The 22,649-nt window shown below is 41.0% G+C and overlaps 1 protein-coding gene and 1 long non-coding RNA gene across 2 annotated transcripts in view; both read right to left on the reverse strand.

Moving 5' to 3' along the window:
* LOC132234060 (putative coiled-coil domain-containing protein 144C) overlaps positions 1–17,225 on the reverse strand; it is a 53,839-nt gene extending 36,614 nt beyond the window's left edge. Inside the window, exons 1-6 of the mRNA XM_059695138.1 lie at positions 17,169–17,225; positions 15,248–15,304; positions 11,216–11,272; positions 8,871–9,005; positions 7,648–7,681; positions 2,374–2,461 (exon numbers count right to left, since the gene is read on the reverse strand). Coding sequence (XP_059551121.1) covers positions 2,374–2,461; positions 7,648–7,681; positions 8,871–9,005; positions 11,216–11,272; positions 15,248–15,302 — 369 coding nt within the window. The 5' untranslated portion in view covers positions 15,303–15,304; positions 17,169–17,225. The remainder of the gene's footprint in view (positions 1–2,373; positions 2,462–7,647; positions 7,682–8,870; positions 9,006–11,215; positions 11,273–15,247; positions 15,305–17,168) is intronic.
* A 2,298-nt stretch (positions 17,226–19,523) lies between these two features.
* On the reverse strand, positions 19,524–21,610 carry LOC132226671 (uncharacterized). The gene is made up of 3 exons (XR_009451070.1): positions 21,338–21,610; positions 21,002–21,175; positions 19,524–19,625 (listed from the first exon to the last, which is right to left on the reverse strand). It is a non-coding gene; the product is annotated as an uncharacterized LOC132226671 (long non-coding RNA).
* Positions 21,611–22,649: the final 1,039 nt, after the last annotated feature.

A 22,649-nucleotide genomic window follows, 5' to 3' on the forward strand; every position in this document is an offset into this window, starting at 1 on the left:
AGCACCTAGCTCAGGTGATCAGAAAGAATATGCCAATGAGCCTCACAAGACACCTAATACATAAGGCCATTATTCCAAGAATGAGAGGCAAAGCAGATCTACCCAATACACAGAAACAAGTACAGTGAGGCAGCTAAAATGGGGATAAAAAGAAACATAACCCAAATGAAAACAAAACAAAACAAACAAAAAACAGAGAAATCTTCAGAAAAAAAAAAAAACAAGCTAAATAAAAGGAGGAAAGATGTGCACCAGATACAGAGTTCAAGAACATGGTTACAATGATGATCAACGAATGTAGTGAGAACTTCAACAAAGAGATAGCAAGTATATAAAAGGACAAAGAAACCATATAAAATAACCACTCAGAAATAAAGTATATAATATCTGAAATGAAAAATACACTAGAAGGAATCAGTAGCAGATTAGATGAAGCAGAGAAGAGAATCTTTTTAAAAAAATACATTGGATTGATTTCAGAGAGAAAGGGATAGGAAGAAAGAGATAAAAACATCAATGATGAGCCCTAGCCTGTTTGGCTCAGTGGATAGAGCTTTGACTGAGGGTCCTGGGTTTGATTCCAGTCCATCCTCAGTAGGGGATGTGCAGGAGGCATCCAACCAATGATTTTCTCTCATCATTGATGTTTCTGCCTCTCACTCCCTCTCCCTTCCTCTCTAAAATCAATAAAAATATTAAAAAAACAACCATCAATGATGAGAGAGAATCATTGATCATCTGCCTCCTGCATGCCCCACATGCCTAATTTCCAATCCATGGTATTTGGGGTCATATTTTTTGTCATCTGCATAGCAAAGTCTTGGTCTCCTTTTACTTCAGACATAACTACTGGGGTCCTTACTTTTTTATTTTCTGTATCATTATAAAAACTCTCCTCATTTTTGTTTAAAACATGTTCACAGCCTGCAGCCCTGGCATAGATCCTGACTTGGATTGAACCATGACCTCCTGGTTCAAAGTTTGACACTCAACCACTGAGCCATGCCAGCTGGGTGAAAATAGAATCTTTGATTTAGAAGACAAGGTAATATCCCATTAGTGCAGGAAAAAAATATTTTTAAATGAGGCTAGTTTCAAAGACTTCTGTGACAACACAAAGTATAGCAACATCCACATTATAGGAGCACCAGAAGGAGGAGCGAGGGAGGAGATAGGAGATAGTGTTGACCCAGGAAACAAGAGGTCGCTGGTTTGATTCCTTTTCAGGGCACATGCCCATGTTGTGGGCCCAATCCCCTGCAGGGAACATGAAAGAGTCAGAGGATTGATGTTTCTCTCTCATCAATGTTTATATCTCTCTGTCCCTCTCCCTTCCTCTCTCTCTAAAATCATTTTCTTCAACCACAATGGTACCAAACTAGAAATCAATTACCAAATTAACGCTGAAAACACACAAACACATGGAGGGTAAATAACCTGTTACTAAAAAGTGAATGGGTTAACAATGAGATCAAGGAGGAAATCAAAAGATACCTAGAGACAAATGAAATGAGAATATGACAACCCAAAATCTGTGGGACATATGAAAGCAACCTTAAGAGGGAAATTCACAACAGTATAGGCCTACCTCAAGAAACAGGAAAAATCTCAAATTAACAATGTAACCTTTCACCAGGAAACATGTTTTAAATGAGTCTATTGGATTGTTTTAAAAGGGGTAACATGATCTTCATTTGACTGATTGATTGATTATGACAGTATTCTTTTTTAGTGATTAAAGTTCACCAAACATAAAGTAAACCAGTAAAAAATTCAGTAGCATTTGTCACATGTACCATGCTATGCAATGATCACCTCTATTTAGTTCCAAAACCTTTCAATCTCTCCAGAAGGGAATCTCATTCCCATGAAATAGAGACTCCCCATTCCCCCTACCCAAGTCTCTGACAACCACCTGTTTGATTGATTTGTGTCTCTATGGACCCACCCTTTTGTGGACATTGTATATAAAAAGAACCACGCAATAAAATAAATATATTTTCCACTCTGGCCTGTGGGGCTTGGTGGTTGGAGTGTTGTCCCATGCTTGGAAGGGTCACGGGTTCAATTCCCAGGCAAGGCATATACACAGATTGTCAGTTCATTCCCATGATTGGCCATGCAGGAGAAAGCCAGTCAATGTTTCTCTCGCACATCAATGTTTCTCTTTCTCTCTCTCTCCCAGTCCATTCCTCTCTCTCTATAATCAATTCAAAACATATTTCCTCACTGAAGGATTTAACAATAATATGACTAATTTTGCCTTACAAACATAAAACAGTGATAGGGAAGCCACTAGGAAACTTTAAGAGTAGGTGATACACATAATTCAATTCAGAACAGGAAAATTAATTTCACAAGAGATCACTTTACCTTCAAGTCTTTATGGTCTGATGTAGGGCATGAATCAATAATGCGAGATTTGTAGTAAAATATACAACACAAATGAGTGAATCCATTTCTTTGAAAAAACAACAAAACAATTTAAGTGAAAAGTCAGCTATCTATATATCAAATGAAGATTCTTAATATAATTAACACTGGGCCTTAGTGGTTTTTTTTTTTTTAAATACTTTTATCTATTTCTGCTGCTACCTCTCCCAACCTGTGAGCTATTTAATGAAGACACACTCTGCCTGAGACTAATTTGTTTTCACCAATTAATGGCGGACATAACTTTTATTTCCTAAACTGGAACACATCTGATGGCCTAAGTCAAGGTAGGAAGATACACTGTCCCTTCCTCATCATCTGTCTCTGGTTCAAAGACTAAACGATGTCAGTCAAAAATGGCAGTCTTGCTTCTTTAGCATGGAAACCACCTATTAAGGAGAACCCATTCCTTCCTTTTACCTTAAAACTATACAGGAAGTTCCTGAAATGGTTGAATTTTATATGTCCAAATGTCAAAAAACAAATGCTTATGTTGCTACCTTCCCACTCCCAGATCACCCTTCTGCAGGCTCCAGAACATTTACATCTTCAGCTTATGAGGGCACAGACTCCTGAAACAAGGGTGGGAGCCCAGCGTGGGGTTGAGGCCACATGCTCCTCAGGGGGACCATTGCCCTGAGACATGCCTCTCAGCCACCACACGTGGATGTGGGGCCAGCCCTTTTGGAATCTCTGTCCTTCCTGCCAGTGTAGCTGAGGCATCTTCTGCAGATCCTTGGCTATAAGACTAATGTTGAGCTAGTCTTCATGTTGGTAGTTATATGATTTAGTTGTCATTCCAATTTGGCCCAGGGAGGAGGTGAGTGTAACTTTCACCTCTTTTGCCTCCATCTTGGAGCACCCCTAACAAATTCTGCACTTTAGGGGCTCACTGCTAGGATATGGTGAGGTGAAATATTTTAAGTGAGGAAGGAAGCATCTGTAATGTTAAAATTCAGCTAGTAATTTAATTTTGATAGATTTAACACCTAATAAATTATGTAATTCCAATAGTGCCAAAATTAGGTGTGAGGGTTCATATTTTCATTTTTATTTAGACCAAGGCAAGTTATTATTATTATTGACTTCTTAGTTTCAATCCTGTGATTGGAAGTAACTAATCATAGATTAAGAATCCTAACAGTTAAATTTTAATTATATTCTAACTTATCTTTGTCCATACTTGATTACTCATGGATAAAATATTTCAAAAACACATACCCCAACAGCAAAGACATCTGAAAATCAAAGCAAGCAGATTCATCTTCCACCTTTGCATTTAGAAAAAATGTCTCAAGAATCACAAATAAATAGGGCATGTGACAAAGAGGATACATCTGCATATTCAGGGCACCCTTCTGTGCAAAAGGATGAGGAAATGTGCATCAAACAAGGCACATCAGAGCAGATGAAGAATTTACAACTTTCCAAAGATGAGTCACTGCATAGGTCACATGAATTTTCTGTAAAATTCAAAATGGCTGAGTGCCCTGAGGAAGAGCCACTACGTGATAACTCTAAAGAAAGAGCAAGCTTAAGACAAATGCCTTCTCATTTGACAGGTATAACGCTTGATTGTGAGGGGAAAGATGCATTTGGAAAGTCTGTCTCTGCAACATTACAAACATTTCCTGAAGGAGAAGAAACCTCTCTCAAAATTGTTCCTCCATCTCAAGCAGACCCTGGGTCCCTGGTAGACTCTCCCTGGTCATCTTCTGAAAACGATCACAATGCCCTGGAACCAGAGCCTGGAAGAGGAGCTCACAGGGCATCTGGCTGTGAAAATCAGCGGGGCTTCTGCCCTCCCGGATGAGGTGGGAGTCTGCTAGGAACCCAGGAGCCCTCTGAAAGGTCCGGTACACAAGGTCCCACCATTCACCCTGGGCCTATGAAGAAAGGGTGGCTCAGAGGGCACTGGGAGTCATGTGAGGAGAGACTGCTTGGTGTGGCTCTGGGAGAGAGCTGAGGGGATGGCTTCTGGGTGCCCTCCCTGTGCTGGGTCCCTCTCCCAGATGCCGTCACCCCTGGGTCAAGCCCTCCCTTCCTTATCGCCTCAGCCCGGGGAACGTACATCCGGAATCCTTGTCCCCGACCCTGTAAGCTATACAGGGCACAGGAGCCAGCTGCCAGGGCCCACGGTGTAGCCAGAGGTCCTCAAACTTTTTAAACAGGGACCAGTTCACTGTCCCTCAGACATTCCACACATGCGCACTGCAGGCCCGGGGCGAGTCGGCTGCTAAGCAGGACAGGCAGCGGTGGCGGCAAAAACACCCGGCCCGGCCGGATAAATGTTTTCAGCGGCCGCATGTGGCCCGCGGGCCGTAGTTTGAGGATGCCTGGTGTAGACTTTCATGGAGGTCTCTTAAGGAGGTCGGGATGGACTCAGGGGGTGTCAGAGACTGAGTTGGGTGACTTTGGTTTGGGGCTTTCATTCCCTTGCTGGTCTAACTGAGGCCACCATTCCAGTGCTGAGCCCTCTCTTCACACAGCCAAATCTTGATACCTGGGGCCTGATGAATTCTGCTGGCCCCACCCTAATGACTCCCTGAGGCCCATCAAACACAAAGGTCCACAGGTACCTGGTGGGTGATGACTGGCATTTGTGTACCCTGGGACTTTTGCTGACTGGCCTCACACCGAAAAATGAAGCCAAGTTTGAATCTGCAACAACATGGTAAACACCACTGGCACCTACCTGATGACTCACTTACCTCATGCAACTCACATACCAACAGGAGCTCTTTCAGTGACTGACCCCAACAGAAAGCTGGTAGGTGGAAGTGGATCTCGGAGTGACTTGGGCTTTTTGCTCAGCTGCCCCATGGGCTTGGTGCTGGTAGAAGGAGGCATTGCTCTGCAGCTTGGCCCCTCCCAGGCTCACCCAGGCCCAGCAGAGGCAGTCACAAGCTGGATCGCTTTGTTGTTCCACACAGGTAGCCCAGGGGAAATCACAGGCAGAGACTGACATTGACTTGCAAGAGAGTCCCGCCCAAGAGGACCCAGAACCAACACACTCAGTGGGGGGCTTCAGAGCATGACCCAATTAGAACAAGCAGAACACCCAAACAGAAATCTGGGCAGGCACCCCACCCAGCTGGAATGAATTACTTGACATGGGGTCAGCCTTTGAACAGCAGCTTGTATACTGTGTGTAGCAGCATGAGGATCAACCCCAATGAGCTGATGTGCTTCCCATGTACACAGAGTGTTGGGCAGGGGAAGGACTAGATGATGTCACATCAGTAATGGAGTTGGGTAACACGCCTATGTAGTGAGTGGATCACTCAGACTCCATTTAGTTTGTTTGCCAGGGAAATAGAGAGCTCCTTTTTTTTTTTTTCCATTTGAGCCCACCCTAGGACTCGAGGGTACCTAAGTCCCACTCTCTGAGTCAGAGTTCAGGTTGATGAGACCACAGTCCTATTTGTGATCAAAAGAATCTTTCCAGTGGCTCCAATGTTTTAAATATCTTTGTAAAGAAACCTTGAATGGTGCTATTTCCTTCTATTAAACAAACAAATAGAAGAGTAGCAATCTCTTCAGGACTTCCTTGAGCCTCATGTTTTAGTCTGCCTTTCTAGAGAACTCCCAACATCCTATGGCCTTCCTTATTAAAACTTACCTTTAAATTGTCACAAACCCCAATATTCTCATCTTCAATCCCAACCTAGTGTCATTCCTCTTGAAACTTGGGATTCTCCAGCTAATTCCATTTTTACCCTCTATTGACTGTGTTCACTACCACTCCCCATATTTCTATTATGAAACTCTCCTACAGATTGACAAAGAAGGTAGTGTATTACACTTAGCAACCTGAGTTTATAAGTCAGTTTCACCACCTTATATATCCCAATGAGTCACTTTAATCTCTTTTCATTTCCAGTATTCTATGCCAACAATCAGTTAGCCATGATATTAAACACAGGTTGAATAGCTACAGGCAGTTTTGTTTAATTAATTACTAGGCTTCCTTAAACTACTGAAATTCTATGTGCCTTTGATCCTGTCTATAGAAAAATGGAGAACACCATAGCTGGCAGCATTGGAAAAGAAAAAAACACAATGAAAGAAACACTAAAAAAAGCAGAGAATAAAATAAAATAAATCAAGAACTCATGGAAGAGGGAAAAAGACTATAGGATCAAGGAAAATACCTCATACAACTAGGCAAAGGTCGTAGCCTAAAGAGAAAGCCAGACTGGGAAGTCAGTAAATAGAGGAATCAATTAGAAATATCCTCTAAATACACGCTAAATTTAATTCCTATAACATGAACTATACATAGATATTCTTTACTACTTACAGATAAGTACAGTGGGGCCTTGACTTATGGGTGTCCCGACTAATGAGTTTTTCGAGATACGAGCCGTCTCTTGGCCGATTTTTTGCTTTGAGTTGTGAGCTAAAATTCGGGTTACGAGCCAGCTTCAGATACCCCCACTGCTAGTTGGCGCAGCGAATGTCAGAGTGAACACCACAGTGAACGCCACAACATCAGCCCAGCATCACGTGTCTCACTCGTTCACAATTGATTTGACATACGAGTAATTTGAGTTACGAGCTCCGTCATGGAACGAATTAAACTCGTAAGTCAAGGCCCCACTGTAATTCATTCCAAGAAGAATAGATATCATTTTACCTAACAACGCTTGACTGATGAGGCCTTGCTTAGGTACAACCTTTGGTTCTGTGGCCATAGCTAACTGAGAAGGGCCCTAAAAGCTTTGGTAGGAAGAGCAAGGTCCTATTTACCACTACAATTGTCAAGGAGAGTAAAGTAAATGCTCAGATTAATTAAGCCTCTTAGAAAATCTCTAAATCAGAGTTAACACACAATCAGACTTCACTTTCTGAGTTGGTCTGATTCACATTTATATCTCAATGCCAGCGCTACATAGGAACTTATCAGTGTATGTTGAGGGACAGAAGAATAGATTGGGGAGTCCAACAGGTTGACAGTCAAATCATGGGTTGGCCACTTGCTAACTATAGAATCATGGGTCAATTCATCCACCTCCCTGAATTATAGTTGCCTCATTAATAAAAAGTAGGCTACAATACACAGCTACATTGACAGCTATTGTGATGATTATATAACACAGGTTATATATAATATAGGGTCTAGCACACAGCAGAACACTCTAGAACTTTTAGTTTCTTTTCTCTGCTTTCCCTTAGGTAATGTATAGTTTTTAAAATCCCATAAAATCCTACCTGCATAAAGAGTCTTCTTCAGAGAGCTCATGCACTATTAAGGAAAAAAGTAAAATACATTTTAAAACAATAGAAAAATACAAGACACTAAAAGTATCAGAGTAATGCTTTGTTATAAAGTATTCCTTTAGGACCACACACAAAGACTATACCAGAGGGACTATTAATCATATTATTGGTAGGCCATTAACAACACTTACTTTCTCCTTTTAAATATATCAAATCCAAGAATAAAAGAGAATGGGCTCTTTCAACATTTGATACCTACCTATCAACTGCTATTTAAATGAACATAATCCCAATAAAATCCCATAAGGCTGACAGAAAATGGCAACATTAGTAGAAGCAGAATCCTATATAATAAAACCTAACATGCTAAGTGTCTGGTAGTTCGGTCAACTGTTCAACCAATCAAAGCATAATATGCCAATGATATGCTAATGCAGCTCAACTGCTTGCTATGACATGCACTGACCACCAGGGGGCAGACACTCTGACCAATAGGTAGCTTGCTTCAGGGGTCCGGCCTATTAGGAATGAGTGAGATGGGCCAGACACACCCTGGAGCCCTCCCGAGGTCCCTCCCAGCCCTGATTATGTACCTGTGGGGTCTCTTGGCCTGGCCTGCGCCCTCTCATAATCCGGGACCTCTTAGGGGATGTTAGAGAGGCAGTTTCGACCCAATCCTGCAGGCCACTCCACTCAGGAGGGCACCAGATGCAGGGCTCAGGGGTGGCAAGCACTGCTGTTGGAGTACGAGCCTCTCTGGATAGGGAATAACTGGGCCCAAGCCCACGGCTGGCACAGTGGGGCAGTATGAGCGGGAGTGGCAGGTAGGAGCTACAGGCAGAGTTGGACTGCGGGTTTCTGCCTGATCCCCGCAGGCCACCCAAAGGGACTCCTCCTGTGCATGAATATGTGCACGGGGCCTCTAGTCATAGAATAACAATGTCAAACTTAAATAGCATTAGTTTTCAGGACTCATTCCCTTAGGAGCAGTTACATGAGAGTATACTTATTTTGGGTAACACAGTATGACTTATCCAGCTCTTCAGTGAATACAGCCAGTTTAGAATGGAATACTCCATCAAAAGGAAGCTTGGTCACTAGACACTACACTTTCCAGCACAGCAAAACATAGGAAGCAGACTCTTTCTGGCTCCATTTCCAACCTATAATAATAAAAGCGTATTATGCTAATTAGACTGGACATCCAGACGTACTTCCAGATGACCTTCCGGATGAAGCCGTGGGGGCTGTGGCCGAGGCAGAGGCTGCTGTTGTGGCGGGCGGGGGCCGAGGCAGCCTCCACAGCGGCGGGAGCCGGACCCATTGCACCAATTTCATGCATCGAGACTCTAGTTGCAAGATAAGTAAGAGAGACTTTGTGAGTCCAATTTGATAAAGTAGAACCCATGAGACTATTTCCTTCCATTGCTACAGTGTATCTGTCCCCAGCTCATAGAGCAGGGTGGTGCAGACAGTCAGTGCTCTGCAGTAGAGCGTGAGGTCATTTTTCTCAACCTTCAACATTAGGTGGCAAATGCCTACAGAAATCATTCTCTTTCAGCTTGTACCGCAGATGTCATCATAGCCTATGCTGATGAACAACAACAACAAACCACAAAGTTCAAAGAACATCTTGGATAACTACATCCAGTTACATTAGCATTTTAATTTTTTAATCAAAAAGATACCCACTGCATAATTTCTGCTATACAACACTCAGGAAAATACAAAACTATGGAGACAGTAAAAAAAAAAAAAAAAAAAAAAAGTTCAGTGGTTTCCAAGGGTTAGGGAGAAGGTAGGAATGAATAAGCAGAGCAGGGAGAATTTTTAGGACAATGAAACAATTCTATACGATACTCTTGACTGTGGATATATGTCATCATACATTTGTCAAAGCCCATAGAATGTACAACACCAAGTGTGAATCTTCAGGTAAACTATGGGCTTTCGTTGATAATGATGTGTCAATGCACGTCCATCCGTTGTAATAAATGTTCCTCTCTGGTGCAGGATGTCAAAAATGAGCAAGGCTGTGTGTGTAGGGGCCGTGGGGTTGATGGGAACTCTGTACATTCAGCTCAATGTTGCTGTGCATCTAAAACAGCTCAAAAACTAAGGCTTATTAATTTTTCTTTAAAAAATGTATCCGCTGAATCTGCTATTAATATATATCAACATATTAATGCTATTGTCAAGACACAGTCACCTTAGAAATTAACATAAAGATCAGAATATGGGTATTATCCCAAATTGAGTGAAGCATATGGAAAGACATAAATAAAGCTAGTAATCTTAGTTGTAAACTAGGACAAGAAAATAATTGGTAAGTATACCAATCTTACTTGATAATTATAAATGGGGATTTAGTGCAACACAAATAAAAAGTGATTTTTTTATTTGTAATTAAAAGGCACTTTTTATTCTAATTTTAAATCAGAAATTATTGCCGAAACCGGTTTGGCTCAGTGGATAGAGCGTTGGCCTGCGGACTGAGAGGTCCCAGGTTCGATTCCCATCAAGGGCATGTACCTGGGTTGCGGGCATATCCCCAGTAGGAGATGTGCAGGAGGCAGCTGATCGATGTTTCTCTCTCATCGATGTTTCTAACTCTCTATCTCTCTCCCTTTCTCTCTGTAAAAAATCAATAAAATATATTTTTTAAAAAATCAGAAATTATTATGCTGATTTTATCTAAAAATTATCTTGAAACGGTAATTGGATAAAAAGAAAAGTTTATCATTCCCTAATATTACAATAGTAATTTATGTACAAATACCTGTTAAATACTCACCAAGAGTCACAAATGTAATCAGCATTGCAGGCAATTATGGATGATGCGACTGAAACTAGTGCCATGTTATATTACTTGCTTTTAAAATAAAATTGTAGGTGAGAGCCAAAGATTCAGTCAGGGCTACACCTGCTGTGCAGAAACATTTCATGCAGCAGGCTCAAGTCTGCTATCCTTAGAAAGTCCTGCTTACACGCATCGCCTTCAGTTGGTGTCTGAAAACCTGAATCTGAGCAGGGTTTTCACATTTTCTAAACTGATACCACAGGCTCCCTGTGCCTAAACACTTTGTACAACCAATGGTGTTCATGCTGAACACTGGCTTTCCTTTTGGAAATCTGGAATTTTGGTACATGCTGTGGGGAAGATGCCTATGTGGTTAGCATGACATAAAAACCTTGGCACTGAGTCTAACCAGACTGGTAGATGGCACAGTTCACGTGTGTTGTCAGAATTTGACCCTGGAGTAATGAAGACCTCCTGGTAACTCCACAGGGAGAGGACTCTTGGAAGCTTGTGCCTGGTGTCCTCAACCCTTTGTCACACACACACCAATTCTCTTTGCTGATTTTACTTTGGACTTTCACTGTAATAAATCTCAGGTATGAGCACAACTATATGCTGGGTCCTATAAATCTCTCTAGTGAATAAGCAAACTTAGGTGTGGGTTTAGGATCTTTAACAAAATTGCATTATGTGAAATTGTTATTATTTGATTTGAGGTATTATACATAATTACAGTCAGAAGCTGGTTGCACAGAATACCTGTCTTTGATTTTGTTTTGCTCAGTGCTTGTTTTGGAGATTCCTGTAGATCTGTAACTATTGGAAAAGAGGTATAGAAAGGGATAAATAAAACAATGATGTAAGAAAACAATGTGAAACAAGCAACAACCCTATTTACTCAGAATAGAAAATACAGAGCCTTAATGATTGGCAACATGTTCTATAACATGGAAGTTCCGCTCAAGAAAAGGAAAACATCACACTGACAATTTTCTTCAACTAAGCAGGGCTTAATTTCTTTTTAGAATAGTTATGAATCAATCAAGTAACTGTGATAACTACAGAAAAACAATAATTACCATATTAGTATAATAGCATCCTTGTGCTTACAGAATTCTTTCCTAATTTGTTCCTAATTTCTTATAAAACTAAAATCATGGTTCACCTATTTAAGGCAGTTATTGGCAGGCCAAGTCAAAGTCAAAGAAATTGTATCCAAAATGTAGGGATATCCATGGATATTCCACCAAACTCAGCATGTATGGAAACTGACTGCTCTTTCCAGTTGAACTGTTGCTCTTTCCTGCTCACAGGGAAAGTCCTAGTCTTCATGTCCGACCTAAATGCCAGTGCACTGCCTGGAAACCTGTCAGTCACCTTAGATTTCTTTCTCCTCACCATTTTTTACATGCAATCACCAGGAAATCGTATGAACTTAGCCTCCTACTGTCTTCACTTACTTTGCTACTGTCAACTGCTCTAGTCAAACATGGGCTCTTAAGAAATGGCTCTCATAGGGAGGGAAATACCACCAACTATTATTGTTCCATCTTAAATTAATAAGATTTTTTAAGCAGAAAAAGAGAGAAAGACATAGACCTAGAAAAAAACCAACATTTCAAATGGAGTAAATATAGCTTCCTGACTCATTTCTGCATGGATGGGTGAAAACTTCATAATGGACTGATGCTAGTCCAAGGAGGCAAAATCTTCCCTTGTCTCCACGTTTCTTTATGTGGTTTCCTTCTATGAACCCACTACATGTGGGGTCAGTCAGCAAAGGAGTGCTCACAGGCCAAATACAAGCTGCCGTCTGGTTTTACAAATAAAGTCTCACTGGAACACAGCCATGCCTGTTCACTTACAGGTTCTCTAGGACTGCCCTCACACCACAATGGCAGACTTGAGTAGATATGGCAGAACACATGGCCTAAAATCAGGCCCTTTACAGAAAATGCCTGCTGATCCCTCCGTCCTATCACAACCAGAGGGCCATAATCAAATCTAATCTTGTTCCTCTTCTGCTCAAAACTCCCATGAATCCCTGCAGTAAGCAGTGCTGGTTCCCCACCTCAGTCTTCATTCTTGCTGGACAACTACAACTGTATTCGGACATTTACTGTCCTGATACACAAAGAAGGTGGTGTCTCCCCAGCTCCAAAAAGGGAAATGATTATACTAAGCTCATCACAGTACCTAGTTGATCAATAACTGGTTTAGGAATGAGCACGTGATGTAACTCAGGCCTATAAAACTTTACTCTAAAGTGGTTCTCAACTTGTGGGTCACGACCCCTTTGGGGTCAAATGACCCTTTCACAGGGGTCGCCTAAGACCATCAGAAAACACATATATAATTACATATTGTTTTTGTGATTAATCACTATGCTTTAATTATGTTCAATTTATAACAATGAAAATACATCCTGCATATCAGATACTTACATTATGATTCATAACAGTAGAGAAATTACAGTTATGAAGTAGCAACGAAAATAATTTTATGGTTGGAGGTCATCACAACATGAGGAACTGTATTAAAGGGTCGCGGCATCAGGAAGGTTGAGAACCACTGCTAGAGGAAGTCAACTGAAAGTCTGTCCATTTTCTCCCTATTTACAAGAAACACATAGTCCAGGCCAGTGAGGTTCAGAGGCTTGAGCATTGTCCCATGCACCAAGAGGTCGCTGGTTCTATTCCCACTCAGGCCACATGGGTTGCAGGCCTGATACCCAGAAGGGGTGGGCAGATTGCTATTTCCATCTCTCTCTCCCTTTCCTATCCTCTCTCACTAAATATCAATAACACCATACTGTTTTTGATGTGTAAACTAATTTCTCAAAACATTTTTAATCACATAAGAGTTCAATTACATTTCAATCTTGGTTATTATTCTTTTTTAAAAATTTGTTTTATTGCCTAAAGTATTACAAAGAGTATTACATATGTCTCTTCCCCCCCCCCTTGACTTTCCCCCAGCCTCCCCTACCCCCCAGTGTCTTGTGTCCGTTGGTTATGCTTATATGCATGCATACAAGTCCTTTGGTTGATCTCTTACACCCTCCACCTCCAAACCTCCCCGGTCTTCCTGCTGTAGTTTGACAGTCTGTTCATATTTTTTTTTTAAGTTAAAGAAAGCACATATCTCAGCATCACTAACCAGGGATATGCAGATGAAAGCCTTAATGAAGTACCAGCTCACTCCTCTCAAAATGGCTGTCATCAAGCATAAATAACTAACAAGTTTTGGCGAGAATATGGAGAAAAGAGAAAGCCTCGTGCACTGTTCAAGTGATTGTAAATTGGCACAGTCACTGTGGAAAGCAGCGTGGACACTCCTCAAAAAACTGGAAATAGAACTGCCATTCCACTTCGGGGTATGTATCCAACAGAAACGTGAGCACGAATTTGAAAAGATATTCACACCCTTAGTCACTGCAGCAAGATTTACAATAGCCAGGATATGGAAGCAGCATAGATGTTCTTCCATAGATAAATGAATAAAGAAGGTGCAATATATATACATATATATGTATATACATATGTATATATACATATATATGTATATCTGTATATATACATATATATGATTATATATGTGTGTATATACATGTATACTATTACTCAGACATAAAAAAGAATGAAATCTTGCCATTTAGGACAACATGCATGGACCAAAAGGGTGTTATGCTAAGTGAAATAAGATAAAGAAAGACAAATACTGTTTGATCTCACTTACCTGTGCAATCTAAAACAACAAAACAAACAAAACAGAAACACACCCTGTAGCTACAGAGAACAAACGGATGGTTGCCAGAGGATAGTTGAGGAGAGGGATGAAATAAAGAATATGAATAAGAAGTGCAAACTTCCAGTTATAAAATATGTAAGCCACTGGGATCTAGTGCACAATACAGAGAATGTGTTAATTATTGTAATAACTTTGTTCGGTGACAGATGGTTACTAGACTTTTCATTGTGAACCCATCATAAGATATGTAAATGTAAAACCACTATGTCATACATCTGAAAGTAATATATTGTGTGCCAAGTAGACTTTAAAAAATTTAAAAATGAACAAAGCAGTGCTTTGGCCTTCACATATTGCCATGTGAGAATAGGATGCTTTGGAGCCATAGCCAATTACTGACCAGGAAAGCAGGCATAAACACTGACAACCTCACAGCTGAATAAGGGACAACACCTGGGATCCTTATGTCATCACTGAGCCACCCAAACAATCCTGGTTCCTATTGTTTCAGCCTCTTAATTAGGCCACCTATTATTATCTGAAGCTAACAGCATTCTACCTGATAAGTTCCCAAGATCTACAAGATAAGATCTAGTCCTTTCTGTAGAAAGGGTTTCATAAGCCTGCCTTAGCTAAGCACTCACCTCATTCCCAACCATTCCCGTAGCGCACATTTTCACATTGAAACGGCACTGCTCGTGAACCCCATAAACTTCACGTGTACATCTTAGCTCTTGCCCTGCTGTTCCTGCTGCCTAACGTGTAATCGCAATACCTGTTTCCCCCGCCAAACATAACCCTTCTGCCCCTTTACCTGGCAAACTTCTCCTCCATCTGCATGCTTACTTTAAATCCCACCCACATTTTTATTTGTTTTAATTTTTGTAGTGTGTGTGTGAACTTTAGAGGACATTTATTAAAGTTGGGGATAGTGAAACAAGAAAGGGATGGGGAAATGAGCCTAGGCTCACTAAGTGGTCAGACAAAAGAGGGTCTTGGGGACAGGTTTAGAGGGTTTGCCCGGGATAAATTGCCACTGACCATTGTTGCTCTGGCTGTAAGCCTCCTGGGGTCCCTCAGAGTTTAGGAGATGCATCCCTGTGGGAAAAGAAAGGGAGGAAGGCTTGGGCGTCCAAGCACGCCTTTATTTTTCTTTGATTTTTAACTACTTACAAAAAATTGATTAGAGAGAGAAAAGGAGAGAACTTTGATTTGTTGTTCCACTTATTTATGCATTCATTGGTTGGTTCTGGTGCGTACCATGACCAGGGATGAAACCCACAACTTTGGCATATTGGTAACAAAGCTTTAAGAACTGATGTACAGGGCCAAGGCCTCACCCACATTTTTAAAACTAATTATCATCATGGACTTAAAGAGGCTAGCACATACTACACATCAATAAAAAAAAATAATGATAATTATAAAGTCCTAGTGCATTCTACCACCTGGTAAGCACTGAATAAAGTATAGTAAGTAATAGGAATGATAATGACAATAACAAATTCTTAGAGGGCAGGGACTGTGTTTTTAAAATATTTCAATTCTGCAATATAAGAATAGCATTCAGTACCTAAAAGGAAGCTGAGAGTTAAATAGTAGACCAGTAAGCAAACAAATTAATAATTAAATTTTGGGGGAAAAAATTGAAAATTCTGATGGAAAAACACACGCACAAAAAAACAGAAATAAACCAGGGACAGCACTCTCATATTATGAGAAACTTCAAGGTCAAAACATCATTTCATCCTTGTATTTCCTAAAAATTGCAAAACCTGCCTACACAAGTCCTCTGATGAAGGTCTACCAAGTCCAAGGTGTCCTCATACATTTCTTATTGCACAATGAACTAGGTGCCACATCTGGGTAGCACTATGGCATTTTTGTCATTGTGAAACACTTTTGTATTTTAATGTAATTTGTAGAGTTCTGAATTGGGTTATTTGAATACTTATTATGATTACCTTCTGATCAATGGTAACAGAGCATCTTGTTCTAAAGAAATTACAGTGTCCTGACAATTATCCAACAAACAGAAGGAAACATCTTGTTCTAATGAATCATCATATCTCATTCTGTTTTGACCTCTGAGGAATGAAGGTGATAATAGTGAGATCTTGTTGTCATTATATATAAAATACTCCATGATTCTCAACAGGTTTGGCCTTTCTGACTTCTGTGCTATTGGTAGGTATCTTTGAAAAATAACCTCATTGGGCCCTGCCAGCACAGCTCAGTGGTTGATCACTGACCTATGAAACTGGAGATCAAAGTTCGGGTCATGGTCAGGGCACAGGCCGCTTTTGCAGGCTCGATCCCCAGTGCGGGGTGTGCAGGAGGCAGCCAATCAATGAATCTCTCTCATCATTGATGTTCCTATGCCTCTCCCTTGCCCTTCCTCTCTGAAATCAAGAAAAGCATTCTCATCGAGATTGTCGCACACTAACTAAGGGCTGCAGTTCTTATTGTTTGCCATTTGTTTGTGGTACCAGGGAAGTATTGCTGAGTTCCCAGTTTTAGTGACTTTTTTAGTGAGACAAATCACTATGTAAAAACAGATTTTCACTTACTAAATGTAATCCACTGGCTGTAAAAACTAAACAAAAGATTCATTTTTAAAACAAGTCCAATTAGTTACAATGTGAATACAGAGGAAACATACAACAACGTAATTTAAGTCATTTTTCTTTTTTACATAAAGATATCATATATGATTTTAGGGTTCGGGACTAAATAAATGAACCTCTTTTCAAACACTATTGCCCCAGGTTTTAGAATTACCTATAATTAACTGTTTTAATAATACTGAATACTATTCTATTAAGGAAGAGATTAAGAAAAACTATACATGCAACTTACACATTGTTTGGTGGGTTTTTTTATTGCTCTTTCATTAGCAAAACTTACTCTTAATTCATCCATGGTAGGACCACCAAGAGGAATTCAATATCAGAAGTCTTACCAAGATTGCTACCGTCAGAAGATCTTATAGGTCTATCTTCTTTATATTTAGAAGTTAGTTGTTTGCTATCAATAAAAAAAAATGGTGATAAATAATATTACTATGTTAATACAAACAGAAAAATATTTCCCTAATATTGTAAATTCTTAGTTTTTCAGTTAACATCAGAGTCAATATTAAAACTTTAAATCTACTATACACTTCAAACTTGTAAGTTCTACAAACTTCTTATGAAGCATGTAATTTTTTTTTTTTAAAAAAAGCACGAAACAGTCATGATTTGAGGGTAATATAGTTTGGTGAATTAATTAGGGTTAGCTTGACATAATGGCAAGTGTCTTGAACTCAGACATCCCTGTTCTATAACCAACAGCTAATTGTTCTCAAACAAGTCACTTTTCTGTGGCTCAAGGTCCTCCTCTACAAAATAACAGTTTTACTGCCTTACTTTCGAAGCTTGTTTGGAGAATTAAATTAAATACTGCAGCAAAAAGAGATGCTTGGAGAAACAGCAAGGCAAAGGAAAAATCTCTTCATGAGCTTTATTTTTTATATATATATATTTTATTGATTTTTTACAGAGAGGAGGGGAGAGGGATAGAGAGTCAGAAACATCAATGAGAGAGAAACATCGATCAGCTGCCTCCCGCACGCCCCCCACTGGGGATGTGCTCACAACCAAGGTACATGCCTTCGACCAGAATCGAACCTGGGACCCCAGAGTCCGCAGGCCAACGCTCTATCCACTGAGCCAAACCGGTCAGGGCATGAGCGTTATTTTTTGAAACTATTTTAGAATCCCAATGAAATCTCAATGTGGGTTTTTCATAGTTTCTAACATTCAAATGTTGCAGTTCTCAGAAAATATTAACTAGAGGCCCGGTGCACGAAATTCATGCACTCGGGGCAGGGGGTCCCTCAGCCTGGCCTGTGCCCTCTCACAGTCCAGGAGCTCTCGGGGGATGTCCGACTGCCAGCTTAGGCCCACTCCCAAGCCGGCAGTCGGACATCCTTAGTGCGGAGGTGGGAGAGGCTCCGGCCACTGCCACTGTGCTTGCTAGTCATGAGCCCATCTCAGGGCTTCTGGCTGAGTGGAACTCCCCCTGTGAGAGTGCACTGACTACCAGGGGGAAGCTCCTGTGTTAAGCTTCTGCCCTCTGATGGTCAGTGTGCATCATAGCAATCGGTCATTCCACCATTCAGTTGATTTGCCTTTTAGCCTATTATTATATAGGATGGAACTACTTGACAGTCAATGTGCCCCACTGAGGGGTTCTGGATGAGGGAGGGTGCAGGCCAGGCAGAGGGACCCCACTGGTGCACAATCGGAGCCGGGGAGGGAAGCAGGAGTTTGGCCAGCCAGGGAAGAACCACAGGAGAGCTCCAGGGCATGTCCTGCCCATCTCTCTCAGTCCCAATTGGCTGGACCCCAGCAGCAAGGTAACCTACCAGTTGGAGCATCTGCCCCCTGGTGGTCAGTGCACATCATAGTGAGTGGTTGAGCGGCCTTAGTGTATCATTAGCATATTATGCTTTGATTGGTTGAATGGATGACCAGACAACCAGACATTTAGCATATTAGGCTTTTATTAGATAGGATTTTGGTTATTATTTTTTCTTTGTGGTTTGTAATTCAGGGTGTTTTAACTACTATATAACTTGCAACTAAATGTATGTACAAATACATTACCTCATGAAGTCAGATAACACAATGCTCCCTTATTTTTGTTGTGAATCATGCCAACCGCAGAAAACTAATAGAAGTCAGGACGTGGCCTGAACCACTACTATCTTTTCCCTATCTACTCACACTGTGAGCCAGCAGATCTTTATGAGAATGATGCTTAATATCCCTGTCCACACCCAATTGGCTTGGATGACAGAATCCTACTTGTCACTAATGGATACTGATGAGTCATGATGGGGTCTTAGCAATTGTAAGGACCCTTAACCTACTCTTGAGTCAGAGCTTTCTAACTGGCTTCCATGTGAGGCATAATTCAAAATATTTTGAAACCTGAGGTAAATTCAACTCACTTGGGAATGTTTCATTCTTATGGCAAAGAGGTCCTTTGAGGGGCCAACCTCAATTATGGAGTCTCAGGCAAGCTGCTGCCTACTTCTCTGGGAAAGGTGACATGGGACCTTCCACTGCCTAAACGAAGATGTTCTAGTGTCCTTGGGGGGGGGGGGAGGGACAGATCTGGTAACAAAGGAGAAAATCCGGTCTTCTCCTGCAGCTTTATTTCAATCTCTCTGGCAGCTTAGAATAGTTCCAACTAAGCCCTTCATTATTTCACTGAACCTAGCTTTAATAAATGTACCCTCCAAATATAAAACAAGGAATGAGCAATTGTACCTTTCCATGTGATTGATTTTTGAAGCTCTAGTTACTAAAAATTCCACCATTTTCTCTTGGTTTTCATATTTAGCAAGTGAAAATGGTGTGAAGTCATCCTGTATAAACAGAAAAACAGTTTATAATTTATTAAATTATATATATATATATATATATATATATATATATATATATATATATAAACTGAACATTAAAACTTATGAACTTACACATATGATATAGAAAGTAAATAAAAAGTAGCCCCTTTTGCCCTGCCTGGTGTTCTCACTGGTTAGAGCATTGGCCTGCTCATGGAAGGATCCAGGTTTGATTCCCATTCCAGAGATTGCACCTGAGTTGCAGATTTGGTCCCCAGCCCTGGTCTGGGCCTATGCAGTTGGCACCCACACATTAATGTTTCTCTCTTTCACCCCTCATCCTTCTCTCCCTTCTACTTTCTCTAAAATCAATGGGGGGGGGGAAATCCTCTGGTGAGGAGGAAAAATAAATAAAAGGATCCCCTATCTTCTCACCCCTGTGCAGTCACTGACTGTTCTTCCCTTTAAAATGCCCTGCACTGCCTCTTCAACAGATTAACTGCAGCATCCTTCTCCAAATCTCACTTCCAACATTTACAGTACGGGTTCCCAGAATCTGTTTTCCTATCGTGGTATCCTGTTGTTATTTTGTTGCCTGTGGACTGGGGCTTCCTCTTCCCTCTTGCACTCACCCAGCTCCCCTTGCTGGGTACTAGGCTTCCTCCTCCCACCCATTCCCAGCAGCACCATTTCCTAAGCCCCTGGCAGCACAGCAGCCAGTCCCCAGCATCACTTCACTCCCCCAGGCCTTCAGCCTTAGTGGGCTCTGAGCCTATCGCCCACTCCCAGGCACTAACAGGAAGTTCTTCCTTCTGGGATGGAAGGGTAGCTGGAGACAGAGCTTTGCCCCCTACCATGGACCCTACATTTCTCCAGCCCCCTGACTGGGCTTTGGAGTGTTTCCATGGTGATAGGGCCTGATCTATTTTATTCAGTGTATGCATTTGAGAAAGAAAATCTTTGAAGGAAGGAAGGAAGAAAGGAAGGAAGGAAGGAAGGAAGGAAGGAAGGAAGGAAGGAAGGAAGGAAGGAAGGAAGGAAGGAAGAGAGGGGAGGGAGGGAGGGAGGGAGGGAGGGAGGGAGGGAGGGAGGGAGGGAGGGAGGAAGAAGAAAGAAAGAAAGTTCTTGTGCCCAGCTGGTGTGGCTCAGTGGTTGAGTGCTGACCCTTGAACCAGGAGGTCAGGGCACATGTCCAGTTTGTGGGGTGAATCCCCAGACGGGATGGGCAGGAGGCTGCCAATGGATAATTCTTTCTCATCACTGATGTTTCTATCTCTCTCTCCCTCTCCTTTCCTTTCTCTTTAAAATTAATAGAACATACAATTTTTAAAAGGCTTGAAACTAAAGTAAAAACATGTATTTCAAATATTTTGTAAATAGAGTTACTTGATCTATACCTTATTTCTTGCTTCCATATTTGCCATACAGGAAAGTAGCTTTTCCACTATTGCTGTATTGTGGCCAAGGACAGCATAGTGAAGAGGAGTGTTGCCGTGGATGTCCATTACATTTGGATCGGCACCATGGTCTAGAAGAATGGTTGCACATTCCTCTTGGTCATATTGTATGGCCTGTCAGTATTATGCCAAGAAATAGATTATAAGTTCTAGGAATTCAAAGTAAACATTCCACAAGTTTCACCAATGGCTTCTCGTTAAATGAGATAAACTCATTTTTATTCTAAGTAATTCAATTAAACCCCTCTCATGTTGACATAGTTGGCTAATACATACGTGAATGAGAGCCGTTTTGTTGTCAATGTCACAGAGGTTCAATAGGCAATGTCTACGTGTTAGCAGTCTCACCACTCTCGGATGGCCCTTGCCACAGGCCACATGCAGAGCAGTCCTATGAAAGTGAGAGGACTGCTTAGAGAATTAGAGGGCACCAGATGAAAGCCTACAATATCCACGTAATTGTAAACATTTCTCTCTATGCCTTCAAAGCAAATATTTAATTTTCTTCTGGAGACAGTACAATATTTATTAGTTTTTGTTACTCACCACATTAGTGAAGGAAAAGCCTGTTTGAATACAGAGAGGATGACCTGGGAATTCAGCTTAACTTGGTTCTGATCCTATTTTAATTGTCACTTATTAGCTGTCACTTGGCCTTTCTGGGCTTCAATTTCCTCATCAACAAAATGGGGATAAAAATAATAGGCATCTCACAGGGCACCATTGTTTGTTTTAATGAGAATCTATGCAAAGTGTTTACTGCAGTAACTTGCACATAAAAACAGCTTAATAATTATGATATTAGTATCATTATTACTATTGCCACCACTTTACAAAGACAACATATCAATTAGCAAACTGATATCATTATACCTACTTTGCACATGTGTTTTAAGGATTAGGAAGAACACAGTATTTCAATTATTCTAAAATGCTTATATTCTCTCACTTTAACATCTCTGACATTGGAATCCAATTTTTAATTCAGAATGTCTTACAGAAGGCCAAGAGACATATGTAAAGATGCTCTAAGTCACTGATCACCCGAGAGATGCAAATTAAAATGAAAACCAGGTACCATCTCACACCTGTCAGAATGGCTATCATCAACAAATCAATAAACAACAAGTGCTGGCGAGGATGTGGAGAACTAGGAATACTTGTGCACTGCTGGTGCGAGTGCAGACTGCTGCAGCCACTGTGGAAAACAGTATCGAGTTTTCTGAAAAAATTAAAAATGGATCTTCCATTTGACCCAGCAATCCCACTTCTAGGAATGTATCCCAAGAAATAAGAAACACCAATCAGAAAGAATATACGCACCCCTATATTCATAGCAACACAATTTACAATAGCTAAAATTTGGAAACAGCCTAAGTGCCCAGCAGCAGATGAGTGGATTAAAAACCAGTGGTATACCTACACAATGGAATACTATCTATCTATACTAATAAAAGGGTAATATGTTAACTAGACCAGATAGACCAGACATCTTCCAATGTCCTTCCAGATGTCCTTCTAGACAAATCCATGGTGGCAGAGGTAGAGGTGGTTAGGGATGATCAGGCTGTCAGGGGAGAGCAATAAG

This window comes from Myotis daubentonii, chromosome 1, assembly GCF_963259705.1.
Source record: "Myotis daubentonii chromosome 1, mMyoDau2.1, whole genome shotgun sequence".
Classification (NCBI taxonomy): domain Eukaryota; kingdom Metazoa; phylum Chordata; class Mammalia; order Chiroptera; family Vespertilionidae; genus Myotis; species Myotis daubentonii.